This window comes from Helianthus annuus, chromosome 2 (assembly GCF_002127325.2).
Source record: "Helianthus annuus cultivar XRQ/B chromosome 2, HanXRQr2.0-SUNRISE, whole genome shotgun sequence".
In the NCBI taxonomy this organism is placed as follows: Eukaryota; Viridiplantae; Streptophyta; class Magnoliopsida; order Asterales; family Asteraceae; genus Helianthus; species Helianthus annuus.
In genome coordinates this window covers 158977707-158996599 of record NC_035434.2, presented here as the reverse complement: position 1 = coordinate 158996599, position 18893 = coordinate 158977707, and the positions used below count along the sequence as shown (strand labels likewise).

Sequence of the window (18893 nt, the reverse complement as noted above, 5' to 3'; positions counted from 1 at the left end):
AGTAACTCATCCCGTGTGTAGCCAACAAAATGGGAGGGATGGTAGGGATCTGAGATCGGCATAGAGTATGATGGGAACCATCGGAGTGGCTCGTCAAGCGTTGAAGAAGTGAAGGGAGCAAATGGTGCAGTCTGAGGAATCTGAGGAAAAGCTCTTGAAGCAAAAGGATCGTAACTAGGATGCTGGCCTGAAGTACCTTCCCCTGGACGGGGTGCAGGGATGTCCTATAAGAAGGTAATCGGCAAATCAGTGCGGTGGACATCAGACTCTACAAGAGGGAGAGGAGCAACATTAGCGGGTGTGGGTGGAGGAATAAATGGCTCAACAACTAGAAGATCAACAGGTGCGGGAACTGGGTCGGGAATAAGAGGTGCAATATCTAGTAAACCAAAAGGGACATGGTCATGAGCAGGAATCGGTTTAGGGTCAACAGGTGCAACGTCAGGCTGACCAAAAAGAATAGGGTCCGGATCGGGGACATGCTCGGGGTCGTGTGGAGGTGTAGGGTCAAGAGAAGGAGATGGTGCAGCAGACATAGTAGTGTCATCGTCGGATTCAGTAGCAAAAAGCTGCAATACAGCCGCCTGTAAAGCTGAAGAAGTCACAGACTAAAAGGAGTCTAAAACGAAATGCAAACTAGAATCAGAGGATATCTCAATGACAGGAATCTCAGGAGGTGGGACAGCTACAACATCCTCATCTATCTCCCCATCACCCTGGGCGTCAACTGGAGGACCAGCAACAAATAAATCGACGTCGTCATCAAACAAATCATCGAATGGCCAATCCTCGGGAGGAATGACCACAAGAGGAACAGGATCGAGGATCGGAGACACGATGTGCTCACCATCGGGGTGACCAATGATGAGGTGATCATGGACTGGAATAGGAATGACAAAAGGATCCTCGTCAGGGAAACCATCAGCATGAGGTAAATCATCGCCAAAGTCGGGCAACGCAAATGGCTGGAAGTCATCCTCGTCCTCGGATAGCATGTCAGGATCACTCTCAGTGTCTGACGTAAATATCTCTAGCTCGGGTGCAATCTCATCATATGAGACGATGGCCATAGGGTCATGGGTATCAGATAACCCACTCTCTTAAGATGACATGATGCCTGTAACATAACAATCATAACATGTGCACATATATTAACCATTAACACTTAGTATGCAATCAAGACAGTTCTCACTCAATCATGTATTCACATTTTCCTTCATGAAACTTTTCTATCTTTCCTAGTCTACCAGTCTGCATGGGGTTTGTGATTGCAATCGTGTTTCTTGTCTTTCCTTTTGTAAAACGTTTGTTCCATGGATCTGGGTGTTTCGTGTATGCAATGAAAAATATGTTGTAAACATATTTTCATGAGAGCCCTGGTGATTGTAGTCTAGACTCGAGAAAGAATCCTAGTTCGCTACAATCGAAGCTCTGATAACAAACTGTCACACCCTGACTTTTGCAGAAGCGTGATTATGTGTGACTTGCTTTATATCATTGCATTCAACCATAACAAACAACTATATGAAAAAACCATGATGATCATCCTTAAAATTAAGTTTCAAAACATTACAACCAACTTTGTTTAAAACACAGACTTCAAGTTTGAAATACATGACAACCATAGTTTGAAGTTCCAGAACGAACTTGACACGTTACAACGATAAAACAAGGCTTTGAAATGTATGTCTCATCTAGGATGAGACATCCACTCCAAACCCTTCTAAAGATGGGATGACATCATTTATTTGGAAGACACAACTTGTAAAACTTCATCGCCCGCCAGATCCATATCAATTCCCTGAAATACATGTAGTTTGAAAACATCAACAAAAGTTGAGTGAGTTCATGTGTTTTGTATGTGTGCACGAATAAACCTTGTAAACATTGTAAGTATGTATGTATTTGTAAAATCCCGGTATGAAAGCAAACAAGGAAACCTATCAATTAATGATTTGCAGTGTGACGTGATGCAGGAAGGCTCAAACCTAGCGGATTTTGTACTGGGCTTCCGGCTCGAAGACATAGTCCCCTCATGGGCTAAATATCGGTCCTCATGGGTGGGGCTCGCAACACCCAAATAGATCTATCACTCATGTCCCTGAGTCCTACTACGAGGATTAATGGTCTTAAGCGTTGTACCCACCACTCACATGATCTAACAGTTCATTCCTTAGCTAACCATACCATATGTAAACGTTTGTAAATAGTTTGTAACATGGACTTCACCCCCGAAGTTGTAAAACTGAAAATAGTTAAAAGAAAAGGGGGATATGAACTCACGGTCTTGCGTCTTGAATCCGATGTAACTCAAAGCTGATACTTATTCACACGACTACCTACAAACGTACTATGGTTTATTAGACGGATAGGTAGTACCTTGACTTTTAGTCTTGATTAGTATCTTTGAGTTACATTTCTTTGTGTCTTAATATTTTTCCAAAATATATAATTATTTGTTAAAATAATAAATATTTTAACTTTAATTATATTTATTAATTTTGGAATATTAGTTAAAATAATATATTTTAACTTGCCACATTTATGTATTTGCACTTGTATAACTTCCCCAAGAATGAGTGTATTCATACTTGTATTCTTAATCTTGTATATTTTTGCCAAGTATCGGTGGCGTATTCCGGTGTATTTATACATACGAGAATACGTATTCTTATTGTGTTTATTAAGTATTCCTATACTTAATTTTCATATTTATTTTTTCGAAATAATATTTCTAATAAAAATTCATCAATATATATTCTTAAAATATATATTTTTAAGAAATCATTTCTAGAACTTTATCTATACTTTTTTTTGGCAAAAATATTTGTATTTTCATATAAACCTAAAAAAATATATATATATTTTCAAGATTATCTTAGAAAATATTTATAAATCCATTTTTCACCCAAAAAATAATATATTCTAAGTTTATTTTAAGAAAATTTATATTTTCTCCAAAAATAATGTATTTCCTAGTAATTCAAGAAAACATATATATTTTCTTTACCCATAAATAATATGATTTCTTCTTGTCAAAAATATGATATATTTTTGTAATAATTATAAAAATCAAATTTTTGTTCTCGTGGTGTCCAAAATACTGTTTACCAAAATATACTCATGAATTTAATCCGGAATATTTTTCTAAGTTATATTCCTTGTTCGGTTTCTCCAGTTTTGGGTATAAATTGTATATTTATTCTCTTGGAATTTTGGTAATATTTTGTATTGTAATTCTTGGTATTTTGGTGAGTTATATTATTTCAAGTCCTAAAATAATATAACTAATACACATAATATACAAGTAATCACACACATGGTGACATCTAAATATATATTTTCCTAAATACATATTTAGTCACTTTTATTATCAAAAACCAACCTCCAATATTTTGTAATTTTTGTAACAAAAATTATGGCAAACTTATATGAAAATTCATGGTTAAAATATTCTTGTTAACACTTGTTTAAAAATATTTTTCTAAGTGTTAAATTTTCTAGAAAAAATTTTTCCATTGTTTTCCCTTAAAAATGGAGGTTTCCATGCTTTTAAAGCATATCATTTTATTTTATAAATCATCACAATCAACAACAAATCAAATTTGCTTACAAAGTGCCAAAATCAAGCTATTTACACAACTTCATGAACTTGAAAATTTATAAAAATTTGTAGTAACTTGGTAGTATGTTTAGTAAGCTTAGTTACCCTCTAAAGTGTGGTTGTTTATTTAAAAACATCATTCTTGGAGATTTTAGATGTTTACAACTTGTGAAATAATTTTCTAAAAATATTTCTTCTTGAATTTTTCTTGCTAAATACATGTTTCTACACTTGATTAACCACTAAAAATGTGATTAGTTTCTTTAAGAACAAATTTATGTAAATATTGTATTTTAACTTAGTTTCTTGATAAATTAGTTTTGAAATCATCCACTTACATGATTTATATGACACTTGGATCATCATTTTTCAAGAAAACATTTTATACTTCAAGTTCATGCTTTCACATAAGAATGATCATTTTGATCTTTCATAAGATCATCATCTTATCTTGCTAGATTATGTCTTTAATCACCATCTAGCAAGTTCATATGATGTTTAACATCATTAACACAAACAATCAACAATCAAGAAGCATAATAACACTTAAACAACATAGATTATGTTCTTGATCTTTAGTGTTCTTCATGATTAGTTACTTGTATCATCTTTTAACCAACTAAACAAGATGTAAAATGGGATTAAGATGATCTTACTACTAGCTCAAGGCTAGGGATGAAAACAAGATGAAGATGATGATGAATGTGGTGGTTAATAGCTTGTGAGAGAGGTCCTTCCACTTCCAAAGGCTCCTAGCTTCTTATCCTTGCTTCATACACCTTTGTATAACTAGAGAATGGATGGATTTGAAGTGAAGATGGTGGTGATGTTGTTGCTTGTTCTCAGCCGTAAGCAAGAAGGATGTGGCAACCGTGGAAAAATCCACAGCCATCCTGATTTAACATCTTATCGCTTTGTGTTACTTATCAAATTTCGGGACGAAATTTCTTTCAAGTTGGGGATAATGTGACATCCCGGAAAACCAGTTTTCCTTCTTGGCTCAAATTCTCGTTACGTATTTATAACTTAGTTTATTTGTTTGAACCGACCCGAACCGTCTGAACCATGGCATAACTCGCGTAACCCGATACCTATGAGACCCGGACCGTAACTTGATTAATATATATTAAATTAATTAAGTTGACACTTAACTATATTATTATTAGTAAACGAAATATATCATAATAATAATGATATATGTGATCATGGATACAACTAGGCATATAACATGGCTAGTAAAAAAAGAAAGAAATAACATATATCTAAATATGATGGTTCCGTTGACATTCTGTCCACTCCGACTTTACAACTAGCTTTGGCCCATCTAACAAATCCTAGCCCCAACCCATTGCCCCTTATCTAGTTACATAATCTTCAATGATCGTAATCCTTAAATACCTGCTTCCCCCATAAATCGTCCTCATCTTCTTCTTCGTAGAAAAACCCTATGGCATCCAGAAAACTGCTACTCCCTTCCATCTCGTGCAACTGTTAACGAGTAACCATCCTCTCAAGACCACCATCATCATCGGTAAGCCCGATTCATCTCGTAACTTCGATTTTAAAAACCCATTGTCTCGGTTCGGTCCGACCTTAGCTTCGTTTAGTGCCTATGTTTTAGTGAATACATGAAAGCTATATGAAACTGTTGTTTATTATTCATGCGATGATATATTTGAAACTAGATGATTGACATGCATACAAACTATACATGCTTGATGATACGTACATGAAACTACATGAAACTGTTGGTGAAACTATATGTGTATGAATATATATATATATAATTGAAAGCTCTTGTTGATTTTATGAAAAGTGTGAGTTATGAAAGCTACTGATTTGTGAATACATAAAAGTTCTTATTGATTAGTGAATATATGAAAATTGTAGGTGTGGCTGTATGTAAGAAAAGTTTTCGAAATATATATAGTATTAATACTTGATCTTGATCGTGAATGCATATGTGTTTATAGATAAGTATTAACATGCAACTGTGAAGTATGATTTTATGTAATATGTTGGTATTGAGTATTGATTTCCTGATAATGATAATTAGAACTGTTGTAGGAATACATGAAAAACAATCTAAAACAAGTAATGTATCGCTTAGTGATTTTCTGCGGAAAATACGCTGACTTGCGTAGTCTATTCCGGGACTTTAAGTTATCGAAACTTTACGTTTTCAGAGTCGAAAACCAAGTATCCGGAAATAGCTTTCAAACAGAAGTGGTTTCGTATTTTTCAGACAGGACTAGGTATTTTTAGCGGAATTGTTTGTAAAACTGCTATGAGCTGCCATTTTCTGCAGAAAATGCAGCGAACGTTTTGCATTATAACTCGGTGTGTGTTTGTTGTTTAAATATGAAATTGTTACTGTAGATTCTAGGGACCGGACATGCGATTTTGTTTTTGGTTTCGCGCCAATCAGATATACGGATATTTTTAAATAAATTTTTCGGCAAACCTGATCAAATTACGTCAAATCTGATCATGGTTTGGCGCAAGATTTTTCACGAAAAATCCATAAGGAATTGGGTCACCAAATTTTAATACAATGGTCTCTGGTTCGATTGAAACGCTGTAATTTTTCGGGAACTATCCGGTGCCCGAACGGTCCCGATTAACGCACCGCAAATTGTCCGAAAATGTACCTAAAAGCTGAAATTTTGTGACAAGATTTATTATGTGATTTGTGACAAAAATGTGGCCACTATTTCGAATAGCGACACTTTGCATGCATATGTACATATCTATATATTATAATATATTACGTGCTACGTGTTAGATACGTGAAGGATCCGTGTCTCTGTGTGAGTTCACACACTAACTTTTAAACGATAATCATGTTAGGACGTGAGTGACCCGTTCCACTCCGCACCTACTTTCCGTCTTTTAACCTAGCAAACTAAGGTGAGTTCACTGCTCTTTTTCAAGCATGCATCCCGGGTAGGGATATCGGGTAACGTTCCAGGGAGGAACGTCAGGTTTTGGGATGTTTGTTATTATTCTCAGTTTCTAGCATATAAGACCCCTTACATCTACCGACAGTTGCCGAGGAGGCAACGAGGTTATTAGTTGATAGCGCTATTAGGTTTGGCACCCTCACACTGTACCTGGGAGGACGGGCGTGAACTAATTACCTTAAAGCATGACCAATATTTTGATAGAGACATTGGGGTTGGGCAAACACATCTTGTAGCCATCTGCGGTAATCGAGTTAATAACAACATCAAATCAAATTATTGAACTGTTAAATTGTTAAACTGTTTCGTACACATATATGGTAACTAAACGCGTTAACCAAACTTTGAACTCACCAGCGTTGTCTGACACACTTGTCTGCATGCTTGCAGGTCGTTAGGTACTTTGATGGGAACTTGGTGTCTGGAATAGCTGGAGTGGTCATGGGTCGACTGAGGGATTTATGTATTTAAACTATTGATACTATACATTGGTTTTGAAACAGTTTAACTTGGTTTTACTATTTGCTTCCGCTGAATATGTTGGTTTTCATTTAAACTTGTGGATGGTATTTTTATTTATAATTGAGAATTTTATTTTAAAACTTGTATGGGTTCAACGTAATTAGTGGCTCGTTGTTGGTACGTCACACGCCTAACAGGGACATTCCCTAGGTGCTATTTTGGGGGTGTGACAAAGGAGAGAGAGAGCAGAAGGTTTGAGGTGAAGTGTTGTGATGAAAATGAAGATGATGTCTAGTGGTTTAAGTTATAAATCTTCCAACATAGTTCAAACCAACGGTTCATGTGTCTTCTAAAGTTCAAGACATGATCTAATAAAAAAATGCAAAGAAAATCAAGGTGTGGGCCACCCTTGGTGGCCGTAAATAGGAGGGGGTATAGATTAGGGTGTAAAGATTGGTTAGATTATCAAGCTAGTTTCTAAGTGTCTAGTTAGGGAATTTAGTTGTTATGATGCTATATAGTGTGTTATGATGTCCGGGGACCATAACTAGCTCGGAAATGATAAAACAATGCTTCTAGTGAAAATTTGGTGTTTCGGGTAGTGTCCGGTTGTTCGGTTGGTTACCGGTTCGTTAAGGTGCTAAACTATGCAGTTTAGTGTGCTTTATGTTACCCTTTGTGACAGTTTTGATTCCCAACACTTAGGAAAGCATTCTGGACCATTTAACCATATTTCTGCATGATAATAAGTGGTTTAAATGCTGAATTCTGCAGAATTCTACAGTTTGTGTGACTTTTAGGCACTTTCCGGCACTTAAACTATCACTAGGAAGGCAGTTTTATGATCCTTACTTTCCTACACACTATACTAGTGTAACTCTTATTTTCTGGCTCATTCTGTGTCTCAATACCATGTATGTCTATGTACTGAACTCCGTCAGAGTTTTTATGATTTGTCTGATAACTGTGCTATCTCTGTTTCGTGCATCATTTGAATCAATAAAGTGTTGAATGCAATAATGATATGACATTTTGCAATATATGGTGCACATGTATGTATGATAACAATAATCAGAAAGCATGCATGTCATAAATGTTAAACCAACACAATCATTAAGCACTAATCATTGTCTAATTATTGTACGGATACATGCAAATTTTGACAATTGTCACACATACATAGCAAAGCATAATCGAAATCATGTACTAGATGAGCATAGCAAGTATATGTCATGAAAAACATGAAAAGCATGAAAGTAACAAGTAGGCACATGTGTATCACCCCAAAATATTTGAAAGCGGTAAAAGGGGGGACTATGTACTAAGTTGAGATTGCAAGGTATCCTCGATTAAGTGAACTAACAAAGCTCGGGCAATCAAGGAATCAAGTGTCACCTAGTATCGGATTACTACGTTAATAAATCGGGACCTAAATCGGGAGATAGGATAGAATGAAGTCTTGTAAACCAAAAGAGTGTTGGAACTCATATGATATGGTTTAACAAAACCTACATTCTAAATTGGAACCTGTCCTAAGTGCTTATGACCCGTTATGACCCGTTAAGGTAGTTTAGGCTACTTTAACGCGTCATTTGCGCAAAAGCGCGTTCGGATGGTCTAACTAGCCCTATGACAAGTATTATATGCCCTAACATGTTTAATAATGTTGCATAATCAGTTTATGTGTCAAAATTTAGGTTACATATGCTTAAAATGAAATTATACGTAAAAAGGGCATTTTGGTCATTTTTCTAAGGCATATAAACTACCTATCATACAACTAATTAAACGAAGTAACCATAAGGTATAACCTCGGAAGGTTATTCCCTATACAACTATGGTCACAAAATATGTTTGGTCGGATCCTAATGATCGACCAAACGGGTCAGGTTCGAAAGTCTAAGTGGTGGTTAAGACCGCTTGACTTACGACCCTAAATAAGCACTAAACTAGAAGTGACGAGTTAAACATGTTAAAACATGTTTAATTAAGTTAGAAAACTATTTTGATATCAAAACAAAGTGTTTTGATACCCGAAAATAGTTTCGTCGCAAAATGCACATAATCGTGCATTTTGACCGAAACTTTGACTCGTCGCTTCGACTAGTCAACATGTTAATCAATAGGTATAGTCGCAAGGGATTATGACCATCGAGATTACGCTCACGTTGCAAAGTTCAAACAAACTTTATCTTAACCAAATTCATAGTCAAAGCTGAAAGTCACTGTTTGACTTTTTTAGCTTGAGATAAATAAACCCATTTGATGGTATCTCTCTCTTAAACAAATAATCAATGTTTCTCGATATAAAACACACCCATAGAACCAGGTCAAGATGTATATGGTCCCTTCTAATTAAATTATTATTATTTTTCTACATCAATGGAATTTTTTTTTTTTTGAAAGGTTTGAATTATTCGCGAATATCAAGAGGTTTAGCATACGTTATTTTAACCGGGTCCATGCTAGAGAGTATCCTCGCACAATAGATCCCCAATTTAAACCCCTTAATGAGAAACCTCGATCACCCGGACCCACCATAAGTGGAACTTAAATACTCGTGGCCATCACTAGAGCACTAGTGATGGTTTCTACATCAATGGAATGATGATTAAATCATCTTGGTGATATGACACCATGAGTTGAGATCCGGTACAAATAGTGCTAACTGTAAAAACTGTAAGAACATATCTGAGCCATTGATAGTTTAAATCAAAGGTTTGTTTTGATTACAAATAAAACTCTTATATTTAATAATTAGTACTAACAAATTAGGGGTAATTTCGTAAACTTGTTAATTTATATTTAATAAGGCTACGAGGTGTGCGATAAAGGCCCTACAGGACACGTCAGCGCCACGTAGGATCCACGTAAGCCAGGGGGCTTTATCACGCCCTCCCTTAACTTGCAGGGTGTGGAATAAAGCCCCTACAATGCCTTTAGGCCCCCCTTATCTTGACCAACTTAACTCCATCAAGCAAAAAATGCTCGTTACCATGCTGGAGCCTCATCAATGGCGCCCCACCGTAAATCAGACGGTGTGGGGTGGTGGCGCTATAGAATGTGAGGTGGCATGGGTGGCGCCTCCACACCCTCCGGCCTAATAAGATCTAAAATTTATTGGTATTTTAGTCATTTAGCCATTTTCCATTAAATACCAATTCCACCATGGTTTTTTAAACTAAAATAACTTTTATATACTTCATTATTTTTTTAAATATACCATAAAATCAAGTATTTTTTTATTATCTTTAATATGAGTACCATATTGATATATTTTTTTTTATTATAAAAGTGACTTTTAAAAAAAGTTACAAAAAAATGTGTTTTATAATTGTGCTAGTTATGTAGTTGGAATTTGCTAGTATGAAAAATGTATTGTGTTGATTTTAAATCTATACGTATGTTCTTATTTTGTTGTGTAATTCTTATGAGGATCAATATCAAAAAAACTCACCCACATTAATCCCTTTTGTGCGATAAAGTTCAATTCCATATAAAACCCAGTTGTGTGATCAGCCTCGAAGACGAACAAGAAGACGAACAACATATTGAATACGAACAAGCTGAACAAGCCGTTGTGGCATCTTGCCGTTCAAATTTTTGCACAACAATCGATGAAAATAACAAGAATCATAGTTATTTCTTGAAATTCAAGTTTCTTATTAATTTTTTAAACACGTGATTAATTTTTTTTTCACCTATAGTCCTTACATTTTTAAAATTACAGCTATAGTCCTCAAGTTTTGCAAATTCGTTCTCGGATAGTCACTAGCGTGGATGAGGGTTAGTTTTTCCAGTTAAGTGGGTGTGAAATGACTAAAATGTCCTTTCCCTCCCTTTTCTCTTTATCTCCTTGTGTGTACACCTCCACACCTCACACCACCATAACACCACCCCAGATCCAAACCACCACAACCTATCCCACCGTCGCCGGAAAACTTACCACCAAACCACCTCCACTTCATCACCCCTACCCACCCCACCCCACCCACCCATACCCTCACCGGAAAATTTAGAATTATGCGTGGAATTAGAAACAAAACACTGGTATGTTACTGTTGAACATGAGTTCTTTTGTGGATCAAAGTCATGTTCAACAGTAACACACCAGTGTTTTATTTCTAATTCCACGGATAATTCAAAATTTTCTCGTGAGGGTATGGGTGGTGGGGTGGGGTGGGTAGGGGTGATGAAGTGGCGGTGGTTTGGTGGTTCGTTTTCCAGCGACGGTGGGATTTGGTTGTGGTGGTTTGGATTTGGGGTGGTGTGAGGTGTGGAGGTGTGCTGACAAGGAAATAGAGAGAAAGGGCAATTTTGTCATTTTACACGCACCTAACATCAAAAACTAACCCCCATCCACGTCAGGGACTATCCGGGAACGAAATTCAAAAAATTGGGGACTATAGGTGTAACTATAGAAAGTTAGGGACTAAAGGTGAAAAATGAGCAAACCACAGGGACTATCCGAGCATTTTTCTCTAAATTAAAATTAGATTTTATAGTTTAAACATACTTATATTTATTTACATTGGTAGTTTTTTATTTTTTATTAATTAAAGATTAATAAAATAAATTTCAGATTAATAGATCGTGTTTGTACAAGCTGTAAAAACTTGGGGAATTTTCAAGTTCATTCTTATTTGTGAGTTTTCTCACATACTAGGGTATGAACTATGAACACACCCAAGTAAGTAAGCGAGATAATCCTCTAATTTATAGACTGATAATAATCATTTTATACCACAACATAAGCCTTATGCCTAGAAGCATGTAAGCATTTATAAGGTACGGTTTAAGTGTCAATCCCACAAGTTGAAAGATAAGTGTCTATGACTCAAAAAAAACTATAACACAACTATAAATATAACAATATGCTCATTGTCACATATTTAGTGTGGTATTAGTATTTATTAAAGACATTAAACCGTTTATAAAGATAATCTTATGTCAAAATGTCGTATAAAAAACTCACATGGCAAAGAAAATAAATTCATGTGTTGTTGATGTTGCTAGTGTGCATCAGAATCCACTATATTTTGGTAGTATTCAGATATCCAGCTTTTCATGATACTAATCTCTCTATTTCTTACATCTCGAAGCCATTCCGGATCTTCATTTGTTGAAAATCGTAGGTCGACATGATGTGCCCCTGCCACGACACAAGTAGACCGATTTATATATAGATATGATCGTTAGAACAAAATATTTCCAATACCTTCTTTCTCAACTATAGCAATAATGCTTTTCGATATACTCTTTAGCACCCTGTTTACGTTTATAAAAACAAACAAAAGATACGATTAGTTATCCCACGCATGAACGCGAATAAAATTATTAAAGAAGGAACGATGGATACCCGCCACCACTCCAAGGGTCTCGTAAGCCATTGAAGAATATGATATTACTACCGAAACGCTTTAACACTCTTGTAATATCCTAAATCATTAAACTAAAAATTAATAATAGATTTACTAATCACTAGTTTTTAATCTAGCTTAGTAAAATGATAATTTACTTAAGAGTTAACTTCCATTTTGCTTTCTGTGATTTGGTCATTTTAATGTTTTTGCCCCAATAGTTTAAAAATAGCTATTTCCCTCCCTGATTTTTCTAACTTATCGTCATTTTGCTCCTCGCCTCTAACTTCATCCAAAAAAATCCATTAACTGGAAGGGTATTTTGGTAATTTTTTAGATAAAAGCAAGGGCATGTTAGTCTTTTCACCTAAATGAACCTATAACTTGTTTATTTACATGTATATAAGTAATTTTTTCTGATCCCCATCTTTCCAACCACTCTTTCTACCAGCCACCACCATCCACCACCACCTGCAATTACCACTTGCCGACCACGACTACCGCGACTTTTAACTAAATTTTTAAATTGAGTTAGAGCCAGGGAGTAAACTACCGAAATACCCTTACTTTTAATTGAACGTTTTAACTGAGTTAGAGTCAGTGAGCAAACTGGCGACAAACTCGAAAGATAAGGGAGGAAAATGGCTATTTTTAAACTATGGGAGCAAAACCGTTAAAATGACCAAAGCGCATGAAGCAAAACGAAAGTTAAGTCTTTACTTAAATTAAATTGTATATAAAAAGAAGAAATTATGTATACATACATGTCCACCAAATTCTGTAGTAATCCAAGTGGGCCTTGATTTGACACTATAAGCTTCTTCACAGTATTGGGCATGGCCCTCAAAGCTATATGTTGAGGCCGGAAATATACTTTCTTTGTTATTTCCAGATGTTGGCATCACCATCTCTGTACAGGCCTGGCCCAAATCAAATCAGCATTTCGTTTGACTTTTCAAAGTCAAATCATATATTATTTGTTGAAAAATAAAAGTAAAATTCATGTGAAGGATTAGCTATTATATGGTTTGTTTTCACACATTGCTCTCTAGTAATAGTTGCTACCTGCCATTGCCATCCTCCAAGGTCGTGGGGATCGGAATCGTCAAGAAAATCAAAACAGGAAACGTCCCCAGTATAGTTGTAGTAGATGTTAGCCGCATGATAGAGCTTTGCAAATGTGTTGTTCCCTAATTTAAGGCTGTCAATTGCCTTACACATCTGTGTATTTCAATATAGTTAGTCAAGTCGGTTAAGTCGTTCCAAAGAAATGTATGAATTTGACTCAAGATGTGAAAAAAGTTCGCAAAATGAGCCTAAATACCCAATAACTATATGGTTTATGATTGTTGTGTTATTTAAGTTTCTTATTAATTTTTTAAACACGCGATTTTTACACTTGAATATCACCTAACATTGCACTTGTAATAATTTGAAGACACACCACTTTTGTTGGGGACTAGACCGCTAGGTCATAGGCATCTAACGTGGGTAATATAAACTCACCTAGATATATGTGTACGTGTGTGTAGTTGTGTATGAAGTCCTGGGTTCGATTCTCACAAGAGGGTTTTTCTCATATTTATTGGATTTCTTCCTAAATTGGTGTATAAGCATTATTGTCTAGTGTAGATGGATATGATCGAGTGGTTTCGCTGGTGACGCGATTATACTCCAGTGATCCGTCAATGATACAAATTTACCATTTAAACAAAAAAAAAACATTACTTTTTCAAGAATTTGAGAACAACCCTTTATAAAAACTATGTACTTTGACAGCATGTTTTGTCACAAAGAGTTAATTGCTCGAATGGTCCCTGTGGTTTCAAGTTTTTTCACGTTTAGTCCCCACCTTTTGAAAATAGCATGTATGCTCCCTATGGTTTGTCATTTTGTTACTCGGATAGTCCCCCAACATTTACTCTGGGGACTATCCGAGTAACAAAATGACAAACCATAGGGAGCATACATGCTATTTTCAAAAGGTGGGGACTAAACGTAAAAAAACTTGAAACCACAGGGACCATCCGAGCAATTAACTCTGTCACAAATGTAAAGCATCAAACAAATTACCTGTTTGATTGGATAAGCCGGCATTGGAGCAAGAAAATTGGATGGTGTTGGATAATCCGTCATTGCTGTATAAATAAATGCAGTTGAAAGCCATCCTTCAAGATAATCTCCACTAATATAATTCCTGCAACACACATTTATTTATTATCATATTAAGATTTTCAAGATTTCTTTTCTTTTTAAAATTAAATAGGGAAAGGTTAAAATAAGAACGCTAAATATTGTGAGAACCGTGAGAACAAATGAAAAAACCGCGAGAACTTGGTCAAAAACAATTCAAATTCAATTTTTTTTTCTACGCTTATCATTATTATTCGAATACAATGTTAGAAATTTAATTTATACGTTTAAATTTACGTGAATTCGTAAATAAAGAAAATTTACAAATTTGTAAGTTTGTCATTTACACGTGTAAATATGTTATATTTACACACGTGTAAAAAATCTAAAAAGAGTGATTTTGAAAGGAGAAATGAATTATTTGATGTTGTAAATTCTTTTTTTTTCATGTTGTGTTTTAATTACAATGAGGTTTTTTAAAAAAAAAATGGTTTTGATTGGTTCTTTCATTTGTTTTCACGGTTCTTGTAATATTTAGCGTTGTCAAGATAACGCTCCCCAAATTAAATAATGTAACATACTTGCATATATGAAATGATTTTCGAAGTAACTCGAGTCCTCGTCGCGTTCTAGCCGTCTCCTCGATTTCTTTCCACGACCCTTTTATTACTTTGTAACAATTCTCGCTCTCACTCTGGTATTTTGACCATTAAAGTTTTATCAGTTAAATTTGGATCACTGACAGACTACGCCAGTTGCTTATACACTAATTCAGGAGGTAACTCAATAAATCTGATGACCTAATGATTTCTAAGCCTTATTTCACCCCTAAAATATCACTAGGCTATAATATGAAAAATAAGTAAAGGTATAATAATTACGCGTATTGATTGCTTGATAGAGCTAGAGGTGGTCCGGGTCTATTGACCATTTACCAAACCAAATTTTATAATAAGGGGTGTCAAATGTAGACCCTCTTTTGTTTCTTGTAGTCCTTTTCATCTTATCAATAGGATGGTAGTTGAAATGGATGTAAAAAAAAAGTTATATTGTAACCCTTAGTTGGAGGGATGTAAAAAAAAAGTTATATTGTAACCCTTAGTTGGAGATTTTTGAGATTTATTATGACATGAATTTGGGTGTTTCTATCTTTTAAACGAGCATATAATAGGTAAAAAGAATATGGGATATTGGATTTAAATAATCCTAACTTTCATCAATTGGTTGATAACACTCTCAACTTTTGATTTGTACCACACCACTCCCAACTTTCAACTTAATGGCCGATAGCACTCCCAAACTAACTGAACTCTAATCCAGTTAGTTTTTTTGCTGATGTGGCACTTGTGTGTTGACGTGACATCTGACATGGAATTTTTTGATGACGCAGCTTCTGATGTAGCATCTGACTTGGCTTTTTAATGACATGGCAGCTGACTTGGCTTTTTGATGATGTGGCAGGTGATGTGGCACTGGTTTGGTGATAGACAGCTGATGTCAGCAAACTGGGTTAGTTTGGGAGTGCTATCAGCCATTAAGTTGAAAGTTAGGAGTGGTGTGTTACAAATCGAAAGTTGGGAGTGCTATCGGCCAATTGGTGAAAATTGGGGTTGTTTAAATCCAATATCCGAAAGAATAAAGAAAATATGGTAAATGAAGTAAAAGAAAATACCCTAAAGTCTTGTGTAATTATATTGTTGAAGCTATATTGAGATGTAATATTCTCAAATTGAAGGATGGGTGAAGAAGAAGACAATGCACCAATAGCTACATGTGGGTACTTTAGCCTGAACCATGCTGCCAACACTGCATAACAACAAAAATTCCAAATTATAAATTCATAATAGTACAAATAATAATAATAAAGATAATATTTTAAATAAGCTAATCAATTAAAGAATTCATACTTCCACCATAGGACCCTCCAAAGACAATAACAGGAGAATCTATGGCTGTCAAATTGTTCTTGAGATCAACTATGAGTGTAGCATAATCAGCCAATGCTTGTGTTGAACTCAAGTATCCAAGAGTCTTTGAATTCTTGTATGCTTTCTTTTTATTACCCTCATATGGTATTGATTTACCATAGTACCTATGCTATATATAATCAATCATACTTTCCAAATTTAGAAACCATACAACGTTAAGCAAATGAGAATTAAAACCTATCACCTCTATGAACACGAGAAGGGCTTTGAACTCAGGCGCGATATCATACATGAAGCCGGTGTTTTGAGCAAACCATTCAATATTGCCTTCATTTCCCGTGTATACGAAGATTGGAGCATTGATCTTGGGACCACCCCAGAAGGTGTCGTTGACCAAATATCGTTGTTGGAAAGTTTGATAACTTTGAGGATTGTAATTGAAGTGATCAAGAATTTGTGTGAAGTATTTTGTTTTGTAAAGCTTGTTATTGGTATGTAGAGATTGTGATTTGGGATGAGTGATTGAAGAAGGGAAGTACCTAGGTTGAAACTTAGCAAAAGTTGAAGGGCTATATTGTAAAAGTAGTAGTGAATAGAACAAGGGTAGCACTAGCAAGTCTAGCATCCATGGTGCCATTCTTGTATCTAAGTATCTCAAGAGAAGCAATTATAAGGTTGTATGAATTTATTAGAGTAGTTGGGGAGTTTTTTTATTAGGACAAATCTATAAAAGGTACAAATCTTGATGCATGATGTACAATTGTTATTTATAATAATCTTGTTTTGGATTTTGGTATCATTACTTTGAAAGTAACATTTAGACTTTGATTAGGCAATTTGGTGACCCTTGTGAGAAGAAAACAAGAGAGAGTTGAGAGTGACCCTTTGATTGGTCCAAAGCTTTAAAGATTCTATATATATGGACATTATTCATTTCTTGAAAACATGTAGGACTTATATTTTTATTAGAGTGAATTGCAAGGATTGACCTTTATCTTTATACCCATTTGCAGGCGCTGTCCTTTATGTTTAAAATTGACGAGTTTTGTACTTTATGTTTTCAAATAATACACGTTTGGTCCTTTAGCCCTAATCCAGTTAGTTTTTTCTGTTAAATCTGGTCATGTGCAATGCACATGAGGGTAAAATTGTCTTTTCACCCTATTCTTTTAAAATACATTTAAAACAAAAAATATTATATATCATTTAATCCTCTCTTCTTCCCCAGCTCAACCACCATTCCCACCTGTGACCTGTGACCACCACCTACACCTTACAACCAGCCACCACCATTCGACCATCACCACCACCGATTCAACATCACCAGCGGACCAGCACAACACAACCCACAACCCACACCCTCTTCCTAATTTCAAAACCCACAAATCAAAAACCCCCCAATTTCAACCTTAATCAAACATTTTTAGCCACCAAGATTTAGTTTGGAAGATAAAAGAACAATTTCAATTTTCAAAATACCTAATTTACCCTCATCAAGATTCATTTATTTGCTATTTAACCATACCTGTTTAACAATGGTCACTGCGGTGCTACCACTACAAAAGCAATCCAAATTGGGATGCGATTTTAGCTCTTTATCCATGGCTTTATATGATTTAAGAAAAGCTTCTCTCCATAATAACTCCGGTTTTTCTCCTTCACCGTCACCTCCATCTAATCGAGAATCCACATTGCCACAAATACAAGTAGCAGACCGGTTTTTCTTCGATTCATAGGAATCAAGATAAGAAAACAACTTCACCGGTAACGTGTCACGAACTTTACGCGCAACAAGATGTCCGTGGGGCCCATGCCCATCAAATACTCCACAAAACGTCACATCAATTTTGGGTGGAGATTCTGATCCGTCACATCCAATTTTGGGTTACGGTTGAAATTGGGGGGGTTTTTGATTTGTGGGTTTTGAAGAGGGTGTGGGTTGTGGGTTGTGTTGTGCTGGTCGGCTGGTGATGTTGAACCGGTGGTGGTGATGGTCGAATGGTGGTGGCTGGTTGTAAGGTGTGGGTGGTGGTGACAGGTCACAGGTGGGAATGGTGGTTGAGTTGGGGAAGATGAGAGGAATAAATGATATATAATATTTTTTGTTTTAAATGTATTTTAAAAGAATAGGGTGAAAAGACAATTTTACCCTCATGTGCATTGCACATGATCAGATTTAACAGAAAAAACTAACTGGATTAGGGCTAAAGGACAAAACGTGTATTATTTGAAAACATAAAGTACAAAACTCGTCAATTTTAAACATAAAGGACAGCGCCTGCAAATGGGTATAAAGATAAAGGTCAATCCTTGCAATTCACCGGTCAAAGGGTAGCACTTTGACCGGTCAAAGGGTTAAAAAAATATCAATGCATTAATATGTTATTCAATATTTTATGTAATATTCCGTTTTTTTATTAATAGTTTTCTAGTTTGTTTTATT

General features: G+C 35.5%; 1 protein-coding gene across 1 annotated transcript; it reads right to left on the bottom strand.

Annotated features, from left to right (window-relative positions):
- Window positions 1–11874: 11874 nt before the first annotated feature.
- Window positions 11875–18432, bottom strand: LOC110925975 (lysosomal Pro-X carboxypeptidase). Its single transcript, XM_022169764.2, has 11 exons — window positions 17976–18432; window positions 16695–17095; window positions 16430–16619; window positions 16195–16328; window positions 15104–15216; window positions 14463–14586; window positions 13455–13610; window positions 13154–13309; window positions 12389–12468; window positions 12248–12297; window positions 11875–12181 (listed from the first exon to the last, which is right to left on the bottom strand). Exons 2-11 carry the CDS (start codon window positions 17085–17087, stop codon window positions 12042–12044), a joined length of 1536 nt encoding a protein of 511 aa, XP_022025456.1. The 5' UTR covers window positions 17088–17095; window positions 17976–18432; the 3' UTR covers window positions 11875–12041.
- Between the last annotated feature and the right edge of the window lie 461 nt (window positions 18433–18893).